At 40.4% G+C, this 19,508-nt stretch overlaps 1 protein-coding gene across 5 annotated transcripts in view; it reads left to right on the plus strand.

Moving 5' to 3' along the window:
• The window catches only part of MORC4 (MORC family CW-type zinc finger 4), a 51,464-nt gene that overhangs the window by 17,215 nt on the left and 14,741 nt on the right, over positions 1-19,508 (plus strand). For all 5 annotated transcript variants that reach the window (XM_078065173.1, XM_078065174.1, XM_078065176.1 and 2 more), the window contains 6 exons: positions 1,961-2,080; positions 3,489-3,589; positions 12,641-12,739; positions 16,196-16,324; positions 18,605-18,673; positions 19,081-19,132. In XM_078065173.1, coding sequence (XP_077921299.1) covers positions 1,961-2,080; positions 3,489-3,589; positions 12,641-12,739; positions 16,196-16,324; positions 18,605-18,673; positions 19,081-19,132 — 570 coding nt within the window. The remainder of the gene's footprint in view (positions 1-1,960; positions 2,081-3,488; positions 3,590-12,640; positions 12,740-16,195; positions 16,325-18,604; positions 18,674-19,080; positions 19,133-19,508) is intronic.

Genomic DNA, 19,508 nt, shown 5'->3' on the forward strand with positions numbered 1-19,508 from the left:
TGACCCATGAGATCATGACCTGGGCCGAAATCACAAGTCAGAGGCTTGACGGACTGAGCCACCCAGGCGCCCCATTTTTTCTTTTTTTTTTAACAGCAGTACATTTGATATGTATTTCAATCCTCCTTCCCATTAAACTAGTTACCTTCCCCTATTAGAATTTGGGCTAAACGAATTCACTATAGGCATGAGTGAAATGAAACTCCTGATAAAATTTCCCCCGGAGGTCAGTGAGGGACAAGATCACTGATGTTGACTTATTTATTCCTCAGTTATCAAAGGCCTCTTTTCTCTTCTTGTCCTTTCTCCTTATACTAATTTGGGGAACCTCCTACCCCAGTGTACTCCCACCCCATGATTTAGAATTTTAAAAGCATGCAACAGAAGAATTTGACATATCTCTAAAAATGTTAATTTTATGGTATAGAGTTTTGGTCTGTTTGTTTTGGGGAGTTTGTCCTGTTTTGCTTTTTCATTGGAATAGGGTCTTATCTGAGGTTAGATTGGAACTTCTGGAGCCCAGAACATATTTTCTGAGCCAAACATTACTGTGTTAGGTACCCACTTGTATGATGTCTTTGTATCATACCTGACCCATTTGTTACATGGATTTGATGTGAGTAGCTTATTACGTAGGGGGGCAATGGAGATCATTTTTTGAATCAGTAACAAATAAATTTTAATTCATTTGGACTTGAAGATTTCTTAGTATTTGTTTTAATGAAAATTTCAGTTTCTCTGTTCTCCCCCTTTGTCTTTCTCCCTCTCTTACCTTGGTTTTTAAATCAAATAGAACTTGCTAAAAACACATGTTCATTTTTTACATATCATAATTGGCTTTATTTCATCTATCCAAGCTTGTTCACTTCTTCCCATGAAATATATTGCAACAGGACTGTTCATTGTCCTTTTAACTTTAGAGGTGATTTTGTTCTTGGTGCTTTTGCTTTCATTGTGTTTTGTATGATTAGCAGGACTTACCTTATTGCTTATACAGTTGACTCTTGAACAGTGCGGGGGTGGGGTGGGGTTAGGGGCACCTACCCCCTGTACAGTCGAAATCTGAGTATAACTTTTGACCCCTCAAAAACTTTACTAATAGCCTGCTGTTGGTGGGAGGCCTTACTGATAAACAGTTAACATACATTTTGTATGGTATCATATACTGCATTCTTAGAATAATATCTAACTTTTTCTTATTTTATTTGGTACTTCTGGGCTGCACAGTTTATTTCTCTGTGAGTCTTTAAAAATTGTCACAAATCTCCAAAAATTTTTCTGATGTATTTATTGAAAAAATCCACGCCCAGGTAGATCTGTGCAGTTCAAACCCATGTTGTTCAAGCGTCAACTGGACTTGTGTGGATTTGTGTTGTACTAGTTACAACTCTTGTCTTACCCAGCAGCAAACTGAGCACCTTAGCAAGGGTTAAGAAATGTTTTGTGATTGTTTATGAATTTTTAAACCACTGATGGTATTTTAGTGTATTTTCCTACACTCTTTTCTCTGCATGTATTTATGTATGCATATTTTTAGATAATGCTTATTGTTACATTGTGAACATGTCCTAATGTTACCAAATATTTTTCAAGGACATAATTTTAAGAGGTACATAATAGACCACGTGAATATACCAACATTTATTTAGTCATTCCCTCATTGTCAAACATTTGAATTATTTGTTTTTCTGTCATTATAACTAATTGATAAATCTCTGTAACTCATTAACCTTTATGGGCTTTCCTGACTGTTTCTCTAGGATAAATTCCTGGAAAGAGAATTGCTTGGTCACAGATTAAGAATATTTTTAAAGCTATTGCTACAGATTTTTTAAACGTCCCCTGGAAAGGGCATGCCAATTTCTATCCAGTGGTATTTGATGTGTTTTGCTATAACATAGCGCAAAATGTTGTCTGCTAAATCCCTTGGCGTTTGTCTCCTTAATGATTTTCTTCTCAGAATAAGCAGGTGAAAATAACTTTTGGGTTCTCTTGCAAGAATAATAAGCAGTTTGGAGTAATGATGTATCATAACAACCGACTCATAAAGTCTTTTGAGAAGGTGGGATGCCAGGTGAAGGTGAGTGGTTAATGTTTCCTCGTCATAGAAGGCTGAAAAGAGGAGGAGGAGGATTTAAAATTTGCAAAGAGTATAGACTCATTAATGGCTTTTACTCCCATCTCATGATGGTTGTTAAATCTAATCCTGGAACTCTATGTTATCAGTGAGCTGTCTTTTGTTGAAAAGCTCTTTCTACTTCTCATTCTTCACAGTTGATCATTCCAGGAGCTTTACTCAGTGCATTTTCTAGGTAGCCATTGAGAAGAGATAGTATTAGAACACCAGCAATTTTGCCGTGTGTATCAGTTTATTAGTGTTTAAGGTAGCTCTTTCTATTTTCTTGGGGAAACAATAAGGCATAGTAGAAGAAGCATAAAATTTAGTGGTTGATGACCAGGATTTGAGTTCTGGCTTTTCCACATAAAAGCTGTGTAACTTTCACTACATTGTTTAATTTCTATGAGGCTCATTTTCCTTCCCTGTAAGATAGAAACAACAGTAATAATTTTACCTGCTCTGCCTCCTCTACAGCTTTACAAGGTTGAGAGACTTAAATGGGATAAAGTATGTGAAAATACTTGATAGACTGAACTGTACAAATTATTACCATCATCTTTAATGTTTTAATGGCAATTTAAAGTAGTAATATCCGCAAGTGTCCTACTCATTCCTGTTTTACAGATAAGATTGCTAAAGCATGAAGAATGATAAACCGCTTTGTAGTACATAGTAGGACAAAGTTACGTATGATCCAGGACAGCTAGTTTATAGCTTGTGTTGCTTTCCCTTGTTATATCCTCTTTATACATACAACTCACATTTGTATGCCGGTCTAATTATACCTGGACTTTTTAAATCCAAAAATGTCTTGTATCAGCTTGCCATTAATAACCACTGCAATTCCACTCCTTCTCGTAATTGTTTGGTAGCCTACATATATAAAAATTACTTATTGTAATAGAGTGTCATGTTCCCACAGCATCCTTAAAACCATTTTTCGGATGAAGTTTGCTTTCCACTCCCTAGAACAGTAGTACATAGCCTTGATTTTTTTTTTTTAGCATTGTCATTCTTTGTTCAAAGGAAATCTTATGGCCATCCCATAATATACAACGGATGAAGGTGGAAGTGTGTGTGTGTGTATGTGTGTGTGTGTGAAGTAGAGATGGCAATTAATCCCTGGAAAACCCTAGAGAATCTACAGATCGTAGTTTGAAAATCTCTGCCTTAGAATTGGTCAGAGCTTCCAGTTCAGTTTAACACTTGCAGTGTGTTGAAGTACATTCTGAGTATTTCTCTAGATGTTGCTGTACTTTCCTTGCCTTTGAATATTATGTAACCTTTCTATTACTGCTTAAAACCAAAAGGAAATGCCTCCAGACAATCAACAGTAATGTAAGTGTTGAAATTAATATTTTTTTCGAAGCCAACCCATGGAGAAGGTGTGGGAGTAATTGGAGTCATTGAGTGCAATTTCTTAAAACCTGCCTACAACAAACAAGACTTTGAGTACACCAAAGAGTACCGGTGAGTCTCTCCCAACCTGACGTGTTTCTGATAGTTTCTTCAGATACGATTCTCTTCTATTCTCTGAAACCTCTAAAACCATCTCTAAAAGCCAGCCAGATGAGTTAACTGAGAATTCCTTCAAATCAGTCTTCCAAGATTAGAGATAAAATGATTTGATTTTTCAATTAAAACTTGATACATGATAGAGCCCAGTTGAGATAAACCTTACCTTTAAAAAGTATGGGAAGAGCACGGGAGTCATTTCATAAAATACTTCTGGTGAAACAAAGAGTTGGGATTGATCCTAATGAAAAGGGATGAAAGGATCTGCAGGTATCGAATATGTTGGGGAAAAAAAGTCACAGTTTGAAGTTTGTTCCAAAAGAGTTTCTTGAAGCCAGTGAACAGATTGAGAGGAAAGCAGCAGGAAAGACGCGTGTTTTCATAGAAGCATCTAGATTTCATAGGTGAGACGAGAAAAGAATAAAAAAGGAACTTGACATTGAGGCTGAAGCAGCAAGGATATTTTTAGAAGACAAAAAAAAAAAAAAAAAAAAGGAATCAATAAAGCCAGGATAAATAGTTTGTTGTAAAACTTTTTGGGAGGGATGGATCATTCATTCCTTCTTCACCAAGTATGAGATATCTCCTATGTGCTAGGTACTAGGGACAGAAGAATGAAAGGTAAGAATCCTTGATGCCTATGAACAAATGGGATGAGATATATGCAGATGATAAACTCACATACCTATAAAATAATTGCTTCAATGGGGGATACGTGCAAAATGGGAAGAGCCTTTAAATACACCTAAATGAGTCACGCAAGGCTTCATTCACAAAGCAGATTCTATTTGAGCTTAAACTTGAAGGAGAAATTGGAGTTTGGAAATAAGGCAAGGACATTCTAAGCACAGGGAAGGATGGGTACAAAGGGGCAAGCGGTGTTCTGGGAGTAAGGAGAGAGAAGGTATGAGGACATTTGGTGTCGCTCTCCTTGAAGCCTCAGTAGCAAATTTTAGAGTGGGGGAAAAGTATTTCCCCAAATCTCTTTTGGCGTGTACACAAAAAATGTAATAAAATTAGTTAACTCTTCTACCTCAATTTATCAGAAACCATAGGAATTTTAGGTTTAGTGCTTGAAAAAGAGCTGTTTGGATGGCAACCCTAAATTAATTTTGGGGCAATAGATTCTTGATCACTAGGGCTACTCAGTGGGTATGGTAACTACCTGCCCTCCGTTTAAGTAAAAAGACCCTTTTAAATGTGAGTCTGGTCCAGAGTGGAGATCTTTGACTGGGACTTGACTCTTCAGAGTGAAAGTTTAGAAATGACATTGGTTTGACAAGTCTCAGAGCCAAGTCATTCTCTTTCTCTTGAGTGAAAGGAACAGTGAATTTCTGGTGATTAACCGAATAGTTAAGATTTGTGAAATCCAAATATTAGATATTAAACATCACTTAACATCTTTCTTACATCCTTTCTGTCACACACACCCCCATCTACCTTTTAAATTTTAGAGGTATTAGACCTTGGCTTGTGATGTTTCGTTTCAGTATGATGAGTTTGAGGTGGTTGCAGGGGATTCAAATAGAGCTATTCCATAGACAGTAGGTTTATTTAGATATAAACATCTAGGATTTTTGCCTTAAGTAGCTTAGTATCTGCTACACATTTTATTAAAAACAGGAAACTAGTATACTATCCTACATACAGAGTCTTGAAGATAATAAATTTGCATGACTCTTATCCCAGTTTTGGCATCATCATCCTTTTTTTTATTCTATTTTATATAAATGAAAAGGTGTTTAGTTAAAAAAAAAATAGGGGACTTTGAGAAGGGGATTAGAGAAAGCTGTCTGCTATCAGAAACTCATCCTAAGAGTATTGTAGATATCAAAACTGCAAATGCTAAAAGAGATACCAGCCATCACAGTGCTGGAATGTCTACAAATAAATCATCCGTAATATCACTCTTAATAGTTGTGGATATCAGATTCCAGCTGCAACTATCAGGGCTCAAACTGACAACATTTTTAGAGTGAATTTCAGCTTAAGAAATCCAATGAATATGTACCCACTGAGCACCTCACTGGTGCATGGCACAGTGGCTGGGCTTTATGGGATTTTCCAGAGAAATTCAAAACCTGGTTGCTGTCTTTGAGGAGCTTACAGTCGATTTATAATAATGAATTTTCACATACGTGAAACAGTCTGGAGAGCAATAACATGGCTGTGTGACCAATCAAAACCTAAGTGATACGGTATAGGAAAAAATGCCCTGATAGAGCAGAGAGAGTAGGGAAGGTTTTAGGTGGAAGGTATGACTTGAGATTTGTCTGAAAGGGTACAGGACTTAGAAACGGGAGGGAAGGGAACGCCAGGATGGAGCTGTAGCACAAGCTAAAGTAGTGACAGGAACTCAGAATGGTGAGAATATAGGGAGTGGGGATAAGAGGGTACGGCGAGAGTGAAAGGAAATAGAGTCGACTGGATAGAGTAGGGCCGTCTCCTAGAGCAGGAGTTAACACCCTTTTCCTGTGAAGGGCCAGGAAGTCAATATTTTAGGTTGTGCGGGCCATGTGGTCTCTGTCACAGCTGCTCAGTTCTGCTGTCGTATAAAAGCAGCCGTAGACAAGGAGTAAAGGAATGAGCTGTGTCCAGTGCAGTTTTTTTGTTTTTTACAAAAGCAATCAGTGGCCTGAGTTTGGCCCACAGGCTGTAGTTTGCCCACCACTGTCCTAGAGCCATGGTCCCCAAACGACGTGCCAGGCTGCACGTAACAAACTCACAGGGAGCCATAGGGTATTTTAAATTTTTGAGGGAAATACAGTGATACTTGACTTCTGCCTATAAATCCTAGAAATTGTTTTCTCTTCCTGCTGTAACGGATTACCTCTAACTTCGCCACTTAACACAATGCTCATTTATTGTCTTCGAGTGCTGTAGGTTTGAAGTCTGGTGCAAATCTCACTAGGCTAAACGGAAGGTGTTAGCAGGGCTACGTTCCTTTCTGGGGGTTCAAGGGGGGGGGGAATCCATTCCCTTGCTGTTTCCGACTTCTAGAGGCTGTTGGCATTCCTTGGCCTGTGCCTGGCCCTCTTCCTCCATCTTCAGAAGGTCGAGTCCTTCTCACATCACATCACTCCAGTGACCTTGCTTCTGTCATCACATCTACTTCTCTGCTTCTGACTCTTCTGCCTTCACTCTTCTCCTTTTAAGGACCCTTGTGATTACATTGGATAATTCAGGATAATCTCCCTCTCTTAAGGTCAACTGGTAAGTAAGTAACCTTAATTCCATCTGCAACCTTAATTCCCCTTTGCCATGTAACCTGATATATTCACAGGTTCCAGGGATTAGGACATAGGTGTCTTCGGAGGACCGTTATTCTTCCTACCACAGCCTGCCCCCTGGCCTTCGAAGATCCACTTATATCTCACCTGCAGAATACATTCACCCCATCCCAACATCCCCAAACTCTCAACTGTTACAGCGACTCTTAAGTCTAAACTCTTATCTTAATGTCAGCAGCTCAAAATCCCCAAATCTCATCATCTAAATCAGGCGTGGGTCTGAGGCATCCTGGGGTAAAAATTCCTCTCCATCTGCAGGTGTTTTTTTGTTTTGTTTTGTTTTGTTTTTTGTTATTTCACTCTCAAAATATAATGGTGAGACAGGCACAGGATACCAGTTATAGGTATTCCAGGTCAAAGAGGGAGAAAAATGGAAGGAAAACGAAGTCACAGGTCTCAAGCAATTTCAAAATGCAGCCAAACTAATTCCATTACATTTCAAGACCTGCGACTAATCTCCTGGGGCTTGCAGCTTCATCCTGTGAGCTTCAGGCTCTGTCCTCTGGGCTCGTGGCTGCACCCTGGGTCCTCTTTCCTTTTTCAGGGAAGGAGCATGTCTGTGCAGCTCAGGAGCCTCATCAGCCTGTTTCCTGACTCTGTAATAGAGTTTCGGAGGTCCACCAGCCTTCTTTCAGGTTTATACTCTCTCCATCTCTTCAGTCCACTGAGGCAGTTCGTGGGCTAGTATGCCATCCTCGAGAACCTTGTGGGTCTCACATGTATGTCATGGATATTCATTTGGTCAGACAAGAAGCTCTTGACAGGTCTTTCCTCGATAATCCTATTTCTATTCTTGGCTTCTGCTGAGATGGCTGTGGAGGTCTGAGTCACATGTTTAAGCTTTTCAAAGAGCTTTTTGTGTGACTGAATACTCTGACCTTTTGATCTGAGATATTAGCAAAAGGTTTTCTAGCCACAGCCTTGGCTTTTTCTCTAGAGCATGCTTTCCTGACAGGGAATGTCTCAATTTTAGCATCTTCTGCAGTCCGGATAGGCTGAAGATTTCCAAAATCATTAAGTCCTGGTTCCTTTTTGTCCAATAGTTCTTTCTCAATTTATTTGTTTCCTCCCATGTTTTATGTGAGCAGCGAGAAGACACTAGGCCACACTTTCAACACTTTGCTTGGAAATCTCAGCTAAATGTCCAGTGTCATCATTTACAAGTTCTGCTTTCCACAGAACTGTAGGACACAATTCTGCTAAGCTCTCTGCCATGATGTAGCAAGGATGACCTTCCCTCAAATTTTCCAGTAGCATGTTCCTCATTTCCTCCTGAGCCTTCACCAGCAGCACCTAATTCATCAACTGTGATTCTACTAACAGTCTGTTCCCAGTGATGTAGGTATTCTCTGAAGAAATTTGCTTATTTCTCCACCATGCCCCTCACTTCCTTCTGAGCCCTCATTGGGGGGGTTGTTTAACATCCATATTTCTACTAACCGTCTGTTCAATCTAGAATCTAGGTTACGATCTCGGCCATTTCGGTCATGGTCCTCAAATTCTTCTGGCCTCTGCCCACCACCGCTCAGATCTAAAGCTGCTTTCCCATTTGTGGGTATTTGTTATAGCAGCACCCCATTGCCAGGTGCCAAAATCTGTTGCATTCCTTTTGATTACATTGCATCTTTGCAAGTCTGGGTGTTTAGTGGTTGCTCTGATGAAAAAGTAACACATGAGAGAGGTGAGGGAAGCAGTGTCCAGTTTCATTCCAAGGTTTGAGTGCCCAACACTGCCCAACAGGCTTGCCCATGCATGCATCCCATTAGTAATTGTGGCTATTTAAGAATGAAATAAAAATTTCTTTTTCAATTCATATGTATTATTTTCTCAAATAGATACTAAATTTTAGTACATAAATACTGATTAAATTGTTTGGACCTAACGGTGTGGTAACTGGAGCTAGTACATACTGCTTTTGACCTAAGGGTGCCATGAAAAACTTGAGACACAAAGGGTGCCATGAACCGAGAAGCTTTGAGAACTTCTGTCTTAGAGGGATGTTGGGTAGAGTAGTTGATGCCTTAGACAGTGAGACATCATTGTGTATTCTTGAATGGGGGAGTGATTTGAAACCATTCTATCTTAAGGATATAGTATGTTATAAGTGTATACTGCTTTATGGTTTTTAAGGTGCTTTACATGAATTAGGTCAGCTGATAAATCGGGAAACAGGGCACAGGATGGATTGAAGGAAGGATTAAAGGCTCTTGGAGTAACCTAGGTGTGAGATGAATGTCTAAAATAAGAGTAGCCGTGAAGAAAGAAGTATAGGACAGATGCTGTGAAGAAAAGTTCAAACGATTTTGGTGACATATTAGATAAGGGATATAAAGGAGAGGGAAGAATCCAAGATCATTGCAAGGTCTCAAATTTAGTACACTGGGATATTGGCAGGATCATTGATAGAGTAATGACTCTACTTTGAGAAAAGGAACTGGCGGAGTGGCAATGGTGGAAACTAGACCATAGGGGGGGTGGTTAAGACAGGAGAATGAAGAGGAGGTAGTGGGTGTAGACCACATATACCAGGATTGGGGAAGTAAAGGGAAGGAGATGAATAGAACAGTGTTTTTTGAGAAGAAATGGGACTGTAGAATACATGGTAACAGTATCTTGGTTGAGATGGTAGTTACATGACTGTATACATTTGTCAAAACTGTTAGAACTACACACTTAAAAAAGATTAATTTTACTCTGTGTAAATTTTACCTCAATACATGAAAACAGAGCTTTATTTTTCTTTTTAGTTAAGATATAATTCACATACTATAAATGTCACCATTATTAAGTGTACACTACAGTGATTTTAGTATATTCACAAATTGGGCAACCATCACCACTGTCGAACTCTAAAACATTTCCACCACCCCAAAAAGCGACCCCTTGTCTGTTAGCAGTCACTCCAATCCCTGGCAACCGCATAATCTACTTCCCTTTATTCCCCCAGTATTTTTTATTGTGGTAAAATAACAGGTACCGTAAAATTTACCATCCTAACCATTTCTAAGTGTATGGTTCAGGGGCATTAAGGACATGCACACTGTTATGCAACCATCTCCACCATCCATCTCCAGAACTCTTGTCATCTTGCAAAACTGAAACTCTATACCTATTAAACCATAAGTTCCCATTCCCACTTCCCCCAGCCCCGGGCAACCACCATTCTCCTTTCTGTCTCTATGATTCTGACTACTCCAAGTACTTCATTTAAGTGAAATCACACAGTAATTTGTCTTTTTGTGACTGGCTTATTTCACTTAGCATAGGGTCCTCAAGCTTCCTGCATGTTGTAGCATGTGTCAGAATTTCCTTCCTTTTTTAAGGCTGAATATATATTCTGTTGTGTGTGTATGTATCTGTACATATGCACACACGTGCACGCGTGCAATACATTTTGCTCATCCATTCATCCATCAGCAGACACTTGGGTTGCTTCCACGTTCTAGCTCTTGTGACTTACAGTCTATTTTGTCGGATATTAGTATAGCCACCATTTCTCTCTTTTGGATACTGTTTACATGGAATATCGTTTCCCATCCTTTCGTTTTCAACCTATTTGTGTCTTTTTTATCTAAAGTTCATCTCCTAGGGGCAGCGTATATTTACATCATGGTTTGGGGGTTTTTTTTTTTAGTCATTCCACCAATCTCTGTTTTTTGATTGGAGAGTTTAAACCATTTACATTTAAAGCACTCATGGATAAGGAGGGACTTCTGTCATTTTGCTCTGTTTTCTATATGGCTTAGAAGATTTTTTTTTTTTTTTTGTCCCTCATTTCCTATATTACTGTCTTCTTTTGTGTTCAGTTGATTTTTTTGTAGTGAAGATTTATTTCTCATTTCTTTTTGTGTATATTTATTAGCTGTTTTCTTTGTGGCTACCATGGGATTACATGATCCTGTGATCAGGAGAAGCAAACAGCAATCAGAGCACAGATCCCCAATATTTGGAGGACAGGCTCTTTTTGCCCACCCTGGCTCCTGCAGGCTGCTCCTAAAATGTGTGCACAGCTGCCTGCCATGGGCCTGTGGATGGGAGATGGTAGCTACTCCTGTTCTAAGAGCTGAAATTTGCTGATGTACCATTCAAGCCTTCTCCCGAAAGTTGCAAGCCATCAGTAGACTCTAGAGTTCCAAATAGTTCAGACAGTTCTGCCAGTGCAGTGGCTGTCTAGGTGGGGGGATAGATTCCTGGTGCTTCCTACCCCATCATCTTTCCAGAATCCCATCTAATCCACTTCTTTTAAAAATAGTTTTAAGGGGCACCTAGGTGACTCAGTCAGTTAAGCGTCTGCTTTCAGTCCTGGGAGCCTGCTTTTCCCTCTGCCTGATGCTTCTCCCTCTGCTTGACACTTCTCCCTCTGCCTGATGCTTCTCCCTCTGCCTGCCGCTCCTTCTGCCTGTGTGTGCGCACACGCTCGCTCTCCTGACAGATAAATAAAATAAAATCTTTCAAAAATAGTTTTAAAATAGAATTGTAAGAGAAAACAAGGAATAGTTCTTCATCTGTGACTTGAAGGAAAGATACAAACATAGCAGTGTGAATGTTAGTAGCTTGGAGGGGAGTAAGCGTTTATAGGGGAGCTCACGTATGATTACTCTTCTCTGTGTAGTCAGAATCTAACTTAATATTAGTAAGGTGGAGGTAAGGAAGAATTCCTCTTAAGGAGAGAAGAGGTCTACAAAACCCTTGGGAATGATCCAAGGAGTCCAGAAATTTTTTAAAAATACTAAATTTGTCCTGTTTCAGGTGCATGCAGCTCTACAGTAAGATATAATCCTAGGTTATAGAATTAAATAAGGATTAGTCATTTGAAATTGGCAGTTTTTAAAAAGTAAAATTCATGTTTTGACTTACACACATTACATCGTTTGACCCTAGGTTTAATGTTGTTCATTTGGGCAGAGAGATAAAAGAGAAAGAGCAAGAGCCAGAGCTGGGGTCCAGCCTCCACTAACAGATGCGCAGCGGAGGGTTGAAGGGGACTTTGTTGTTCATTGGTGCCCTAACTGCTGTGATCAACATTTGAATGAAGAGCTATGTAGATATATATTTTTTTAATTTATTCATGAGAGTCAGAGAGAGAGAGACAGGCAGAGGAAGAAGCAGGCTCCCCGCCTAGCAGGGAGCCCGATGCGGGACTTGATCCCAGGACCCTGAGATCATGACCTGAGCCAAAGGCAGACGCTTAACCATCTGAGCCACCCAGGTGCCCCGCTATGTAGATATTTTTAAGTTAGCATTGGATTGATTTGTAATAGGTAGGGTGCGGTATTTGTTATTTGATCCTGACTTTCAACTTGGTCCTGAATCGTTTACCTGTAGTCATCTGACAGTTGGAGTAGCTCCCCATCAACTTATCAGTATGGCTCTGTCCTCGCTCTGCAATTTAGTCTTCTGTCATTGTCTACAATGTCAGCTCTCCCACCTCATGATTCTAAAAGCCCTGAAAATTTGAAGAACACAGTACTTTTTAGGATTTGTAACCATTTTACCTTTGCAACCAAAGTGACCACTTAACATTACGACTTCGTCATTTTGACATGTAATTGCAAAGGCAGTGGATTCCCATCTTAGTTTCTGAAAGTGTAGATGTTCACACTTAGGCTGAATATTCTACATTGTCAGCTTCTGCTAAATGGGAGCATCTCAAAAATCGTAAAATTGTTCAACAGATCCTCAGCATCGATGTGCTTCTTCTTGCTTTTTCTTTCAGGTTGACAATAAATGCCCTTGCCCAGAAGCTCAATGCTTATTGGAAGGAAAAGACATCCCAAGAGAATTTTGAGACCTCAGCCATCACCAGGCCAATACCGTGAGTAGTAAATACAGGATATAAAAAGTATCAGGGGTGATGTCCATAGAGCAAATGGAAGGAACAAGGGTAGTAAGATGGTGCTTTTCACGTAAGGAAATTTAATGAACTAAAAATAGGAAATCACAGGTACTAATTTCATCATTCTCTAGACCTCTTCATTCTGGTTTAAAACTTGTATGGTTTGGCTCATAAATATGAAGAGTTTAGGACTGTGAGTTTGTCCTACAGGCAGGCAGTGTGATATAGTGGAAGATGATGGCCATTTAAATAAGACACTCCTGGGTTGAAAATCTGGATCTGCTTCTTAATAGTTGGGTGAGCTTCGGTAAGTAAGTTACTTCACCTCCGTGAGAATATGAAATTAGCATAACATTTTTAGCATAGTACCTGGCATATAGTAAGTGTTCAGAAATGTTAGCAAACTTCCCTTCTCTTTATTCTTAGTGAACATTGTTGGACCTGTACCAAGGAATTTGAGGGTAGAAGTAGAGAACCCAGCATATCAGAAAAAGGTAGAATTTATTGAATCTAAGATGGGCAATTACATACAGAACTGTGGATCAGGATGACATGCCTCAGTGAGTCAGGAAGGGAGCATAAAGCAGAGGATAGAATGTGTAACAACACATACATAATCAGTTACACCACCGTCATGACAAAGATTAGAGTGTAAAAAGTTTATTTTGGGGATTGTCACCTGTGGGTTTTTTTTTAATGGAAGTTATCAGGCAAATGTATGATATAAAATTTCATTTCAAATGCAGCATGATCGGCTGTTGTGTGAATCACTGTCTTATTCTGAAGATCTCTGCTCATGTCCAGACTCTGGTTTTCAAAGAAATGCCAACTTAGATGAGATGCCATTTTTTTTTGCCTTGCAAATAAGCAGTGATTAATGCAATGAAGCAGATGTTCGTATATTGCTGGAGTGTGTGTGTATGTGTTATACCACCTTTCTGGAGGCAGAATTGTAATAATTATTATTATGTATTGAATACTTATATGCCAGGCCCTTGTCTAAGTTCTTTACATGTAGTTAAATTTATTTGATCATTACAACAACCCTATGAGGTAGACAGAATCATCATTTACCTCTTTACGAATGTAGACATTGATAGACTGAGAACTTAACTTGCTCAAGATGAAACAAGTAGAAAGTGGTAGATACAAGGTTCAAATATAGGCAGTCAGCCCCCCAAACCCAAGTTCTTAGCCATGACACTCTTCTGGAAGGATGCGGTGAGGGGAATATGGTGTAACCCCTTCAACGACCTATTTATTGCAAGCACGAGCTAAATGCCTCTGCCTGGGTGGAAGGATCTACCGTAGTCTGATGTAACCTGAGGCAAGGAGTTGCTGTCTCTAATGCTTGTCTCCAAGGCAGTAATATTGGTATACTTCTGCAGGCAGCTCTTCTGTGCATCTGCATGTAAAACCAAAGCTAATATGACCTTTCCTTTCCCCTACCACTACTTCTGAAAGTGCTTTTTGCGGTCTCTGACTCTAAATGAAACAGTGTGGCTGTATGGAAATATGTGGACACCAGAGGTCAGGCCTGAGCTTGGAGCTTAGAGGTTACAAGGCTGGAGCAGCCTGGAGCTAGGAGAGAGGAAGCTATATATTCAAAAACACGTATGAATTCTCTTTGTTAAAACAGTTTTATTTTTTAAAAAAGATTTTTATTTACTTATTTGTCAGAGAGAGAGAGCGCACGCACGAGCAAGGGGAGCGTCAGGCAGAGGGAGAAGCAGGCTCCCCGCTGAGCAGGGAGCCCGATGTGGGACTCGATCCCAGGACGATGCGGGACCTGATCCCAGGACCCTGGGAGCATGACCTGAGCCGAAGGCAGACGCCCAACCGATTGAGCCACCCAGGCGTCCCTAAAACAGTTCTAAACAAGAAGAGGACATTGTGTTTGAGTAGTAGAAATATGAGTGCCTTTTCTTTTTTATATCTTTCTGTATTTTCCAGTTTTTCTGTAATAAGCTTATATTTTTATAGCTAGAAAAAAAGCATCATTTAAAAAGATAAGGAAGGGGCGCCTGGGTGGCCCAGTTGGTTAAACATCCGACTCTTGATTTCAGCTCAGGTCATGATCTCAGGGTAGTGAGAACGAGCCCCACATCGGGCTCCGCACTGGGCATGGAGCCTGCTTAAGATTCTCTCCCTCTGCCCCTTCCCCTCCCCTCCCACTCCACTCCCTGCTCGCACGCGTGTGCGCTCGCTCTCTCTCTCTCTAAAAAAGATAAGGAGAACATTGAACTAAGACATAAAAGAACCCTATCGCTCTATTGCAGTGGCCACTAGAAGAGCAGTATAAATGTAACATACACGCATCATGCTCTAGGCTAAATTACATGTTTCTCAAATCAGCCCTCGGTGCCCTCTGCCCTCTTTCTGCTTTTCTCCAGCCTTCTCCCTCCAGTCTGCTTTTCACACCTTAGATGTGGACTACTTCTGTTACAGACAGACCATCTCCTTTCACAGAGCTACACAGTCTCTCTGAGGTATAGGTGACTGGGTTATGCTTCCTGGCAGTGATGGGAGTGGCTTTGTGTCTTAAGCATAAAACTCTGGAAGGATTTTCACCTGAATTTAACCCAGTTGTTGGACTGGAGCCACCATATCTAGTTAGGAAATTTATTCACATTTATAGGACTTTTTAAGATTAATATTGGGAATATCAACCTAATAAAATTTTGATTGAAGTATAAACAAAGACTTTTGAACAGAAAAAAAAAGAGGACTAGGGAGTCTGCAGGGAAATGGGGGAGATTTGATGATGATGATGCTTCTGTGACTTCCACAAATGCATTTCAAATCTGTCACACAGTTGGATGGAAGCAAATAAAATGATTCTATGGGTTTTATTTCGTGGTAATATTGTTACATATATATTTATATGTATATAAATTTTTTCCTAGTTAATTTTTCAGTTAAAATTATCCTCTTGTTTGCTTAGAACAGGAGATTCTGGATAAATATGATTCACTTCCGTAAATAATGGTAGCTTACCATGTTAATACTTGTTACTATTTTTCATATCTATATCTGGTATAGTTCTATTATTATTTTATTTGTGACGTTCAAGATACATATTTTAGGGCGCCTGGGTGGCTCAGTTGGTTAAGCGACTGCCTTCGGCTCAGGTCATGATCCTGGAGTCCCAGGATCGAGTCCCGCATCGGGCTCCCTGCTCAGCAGGGAGTCTGCTTCTCCCTCTGACCCTCCCCCCTCTCATGCTCTCTCTCTATCTCATTCTCTCTCTCAAATAAATAAATAAAATCTTTAAAAAAAAAAAGATACATATTTTAGACACCTTGACCATAACCTAACAGTTCTAACATATTTCATATATAAAACTTTGTTCTTTCACTTTTAGGGTGTGCCTTTCTAACGTAAGGGCACAGAGCTAGGATATACACAGTCATACTTCTGTTTTCCTTCATTCAGGAAGATTCCTGACCAGACATGGGTACAGTGTGATGAGTGTCTTAAATGGAGGAAGCTTCCTGGCAAGGTTGATCCGTCTACATTACCTGCAAGATGGTTTTGTTACTATAATTCCCATCCGAAGTACAGGTAAGGTTGGGACTCAGTGCTGTGTTAGAGAAAATTCCTGATTTGTCTCTGTATTCTAAAACACTTTTAAAAAAAGATTTTTTTTGAGTGTAGTTGACCTATAACGTTACATTGGTTTCAGATGTCTGACACGAGCATAGTGATTCGACAAGTCTGTACGTTCTGCTGTGCTCACCACAAGCGTGACTCCACTCTGTCCCCATACAACACTGTTACTGTACCAGTGACCATATTCCCCCTTGCTGTACCTTTTATTCCCAGGACTTATTCATTCCATAACCAGAACCCCACCCCCTTGCACTCATTTTGCCCACTTAAAACACTTGGCCTCAAGTCCGCACTCTGCAGCCTGGCGTCCGAGCCCCATGCTAACCGACCCACCCTACCTGCCCAGCCTTCGTGTTCGTTGTACCTCAACACAAACCGTACGCTGTAGCCAGACCTGCGGCTCCAGTGTTCCCTGCACGTGTCGTGCTTGTTCCCTCCTCCGTGACTTGACCGTGTCATTCTGCTTGCTTACAGTGAGTTTCTGCATTCCATCTGCCCACCCACACCACGGCCATCTGGGAAGCCGAAGTGTTCTTGTGTGATACCCCTCCTGTTGACAATAGTTTACAGTGATTTTATGCCGGCTTCCTGTGGTCTTTAATTCTTGACACGTTTGTTCACATCCTGTTTTGTATTCTTTAGATGGTTTTCATATGTATATACTTTGGCTCTTCAAGAGACTGTAAACTATTCGAGACCGAGGGCTTTACATTTCAGGTGGGGTTGATGATTTTCTTCACATGCTTCCCTTCCTCTGCCTAAATCTATCGTCGTACCTTATTGTGCATTTAATGCCGTCTGTTCACATGTCCCCTGCAGGATCTAACATCTAGATACTGCCTGGCATATTGGTGAGCATTCATTTCAATTTAACAAATATTTTCAATTTGACTCCGTAGTCACAAAGGTTCAAAAGAATAACTCCTTTTGCTTCACTTCAGCTGTGACTTTCTTAATATTTTTTTCCTGTGGGATAAATGCTGATAGAAAAAAAAAAAAGATACTAAAACAGGGTATGCGTTTTCAGAAAAATGTTTAAAATGGAGGAAATTAAGTAAATGAGGTCTAGGTCTATGATGAGTAAGCATTCCCCCATCGTCGTCTCCTGATGTCCCGAAGCCCCTCTCCCTGGACAGTAACCGGGACTGTGGGACCAGAATGTGGGACTGAGTGCTTAGGAGTCTCCATTTTGAAGCCTGGATCTTCTGTCGGTTTACACTTTAGTCCAGGAGACATAGCCTTCCAGGAGATGCCTCCTTAATAAAATGGGTATATCATAGGGTTTCCAGTTATTACTAATTTTCGTTTATTTGTTCTAGGATTGCTTTTGATCATTGAATACATTTTCTAGTACTCCTTTTAGTGTTTACTCCTAAGATTCTCTTCCTTGTGCTCTACATATAGCAGATGTATTTCCATTTATAGAATCCTTTCTCTCCTCTGTGCTCTAGTCTCCGCTGTGTTGTTTTTACAATGTCAGCTCCTAATCCCTTATTGCTTCCCTCTGTCATAGCCTCTGATTTTCTTCTTCAGGTATCATCACTTAGTTTAGGGATTCTCATGCTTCTAGACTGCACCTTGGGAATTACTTTCTTTGTAAACCAGAGGCAAAAAACCCAGGTTCTAGTCACAGCAATCATCTCTTTGTGTGGATCCTCAGGCAGGTCTCTCTTGTGCTTGAAATCCACTGTGTAAGAATAGAGATTATGCTTCTTGCCATCCACCATCATAGGAGTTTTGTAGCTGTCAAGTACTTTGAATGTCTTTGGGGAAAGGTGATATATACACCAAAAATAATTAGATAATGGTATGCCTTGAAGTAAGATTGCTACATGTTGGATGCCTAGGTGGCTCAGTCGGTTAAGCATCTGCCTTTGGCTCAGGTCATGATCCCAGGGTCCTGGGATAGAGTCCCGCATCCGGCTCCCTGCTCAGTAGGGAGTCTGCTTTTCCCTCTCCCTCTGCCCCTCCCCCCTGCTCCTGCATGTGCTCACATGCACGCGCGCTCTCTCTCTTTCTCAAATAAATAAATAAAATCTTAAAAAAAATAAAAGAATTGTTACATGGTAACCTGGCACACGGGTTTTGTAATGTGAGTGGAATCTGAACTCTATAGTGTCAGAGGGTTGTTGACCTCTATGACCTGCCTCGTCATAGTTGTAAGGAAAGTAAAGGGTAAAACCATAAGGGCACATTTTGTTTCCAAAAGATGATTTCTTCTCTGTACTGCAGGAGATGCTCTGTTCCGGAGGAACAAGAACTCATTGATGAAGACCTGTACTTGAGCAAAGCTAAGAAACAGTTGAGTATACCTAAGGTTCTAGATCATACAGTAGAGGGGCCTGACCCTTCATAACAGGACAGGGGGAGTTTTGAGAAGAGAGATGATTTTTTTTTCTTTTTTGGCTTTGAATGATTTCCCTCTCACTTCTCTGTTCTCCCAGTTCTTTTTTTTCCTTCTAATCTCCTGAATGTCTAACTCATGATTGTCTTCTGTCTCTCACCTTCCCCTCTCCCTCTCTCTTTTGATGGGACATTTGATCTCTCTCTTCAGTGGCAGAGTTTAGGAAGATACCCTCAGTTACTCAATGAGGCCCACACTATTTCTAATTCGGAAGGAACATTATAACCTAAATCTACAATTGGAAATCCATTGCCGATGGAGAAATTTCACAAGGGAACTAAATAGCACTTTTATCTTCTCCTAGAGATCAAGCTGTTGAGAAGAAGCTGCCACCAGTGGACAATGAGAACCACCAGGTGAGAGACAGTCTGCCCTCTTTCTTTTCTCATACGAAATTTTCCCCAACAGAGGACATAGGTTGAAGGAAGCAGCAGTCTTGAAAGCTGCATAGAAATAATGAACCAGTTCTTCTGGTGGTCTTTTTTTCCATTGGATCTTTTGATTTTGCCTTGATCTGCTGTTACTGATGTTCAGATCACCAAAAATAGAAGAGCCAAATCTTTTATTTCCCAGATTTGGATTTCGTACTGATTCTGGACAGTGTGAATGTCACGTTCAGTGTCACAGAACATTCAGGGTTGTGTTCCATCCTCATACCGGCTGCTCCTGTTGAGTGTCTGGTTTTTCCTCAGTCTCCTTTCTTCCAGGACTCAGGGATGATTCCTTCCTCCT

Source organism: Halichoerus grypus, chromosome X (genome assembly GCF_964656455.1).
Source record: "Halichoerus grypus chromosome X, mHalGry1.hap1.1, whole genome shotgun sequence".
Taxonomy (NCBI): domain Eukaryota; kingdom Metazoa; phylum Chordata; class Mammalia; order Carnivora; family Phocidae; genus Halichoerus; species Halichoerus grypus.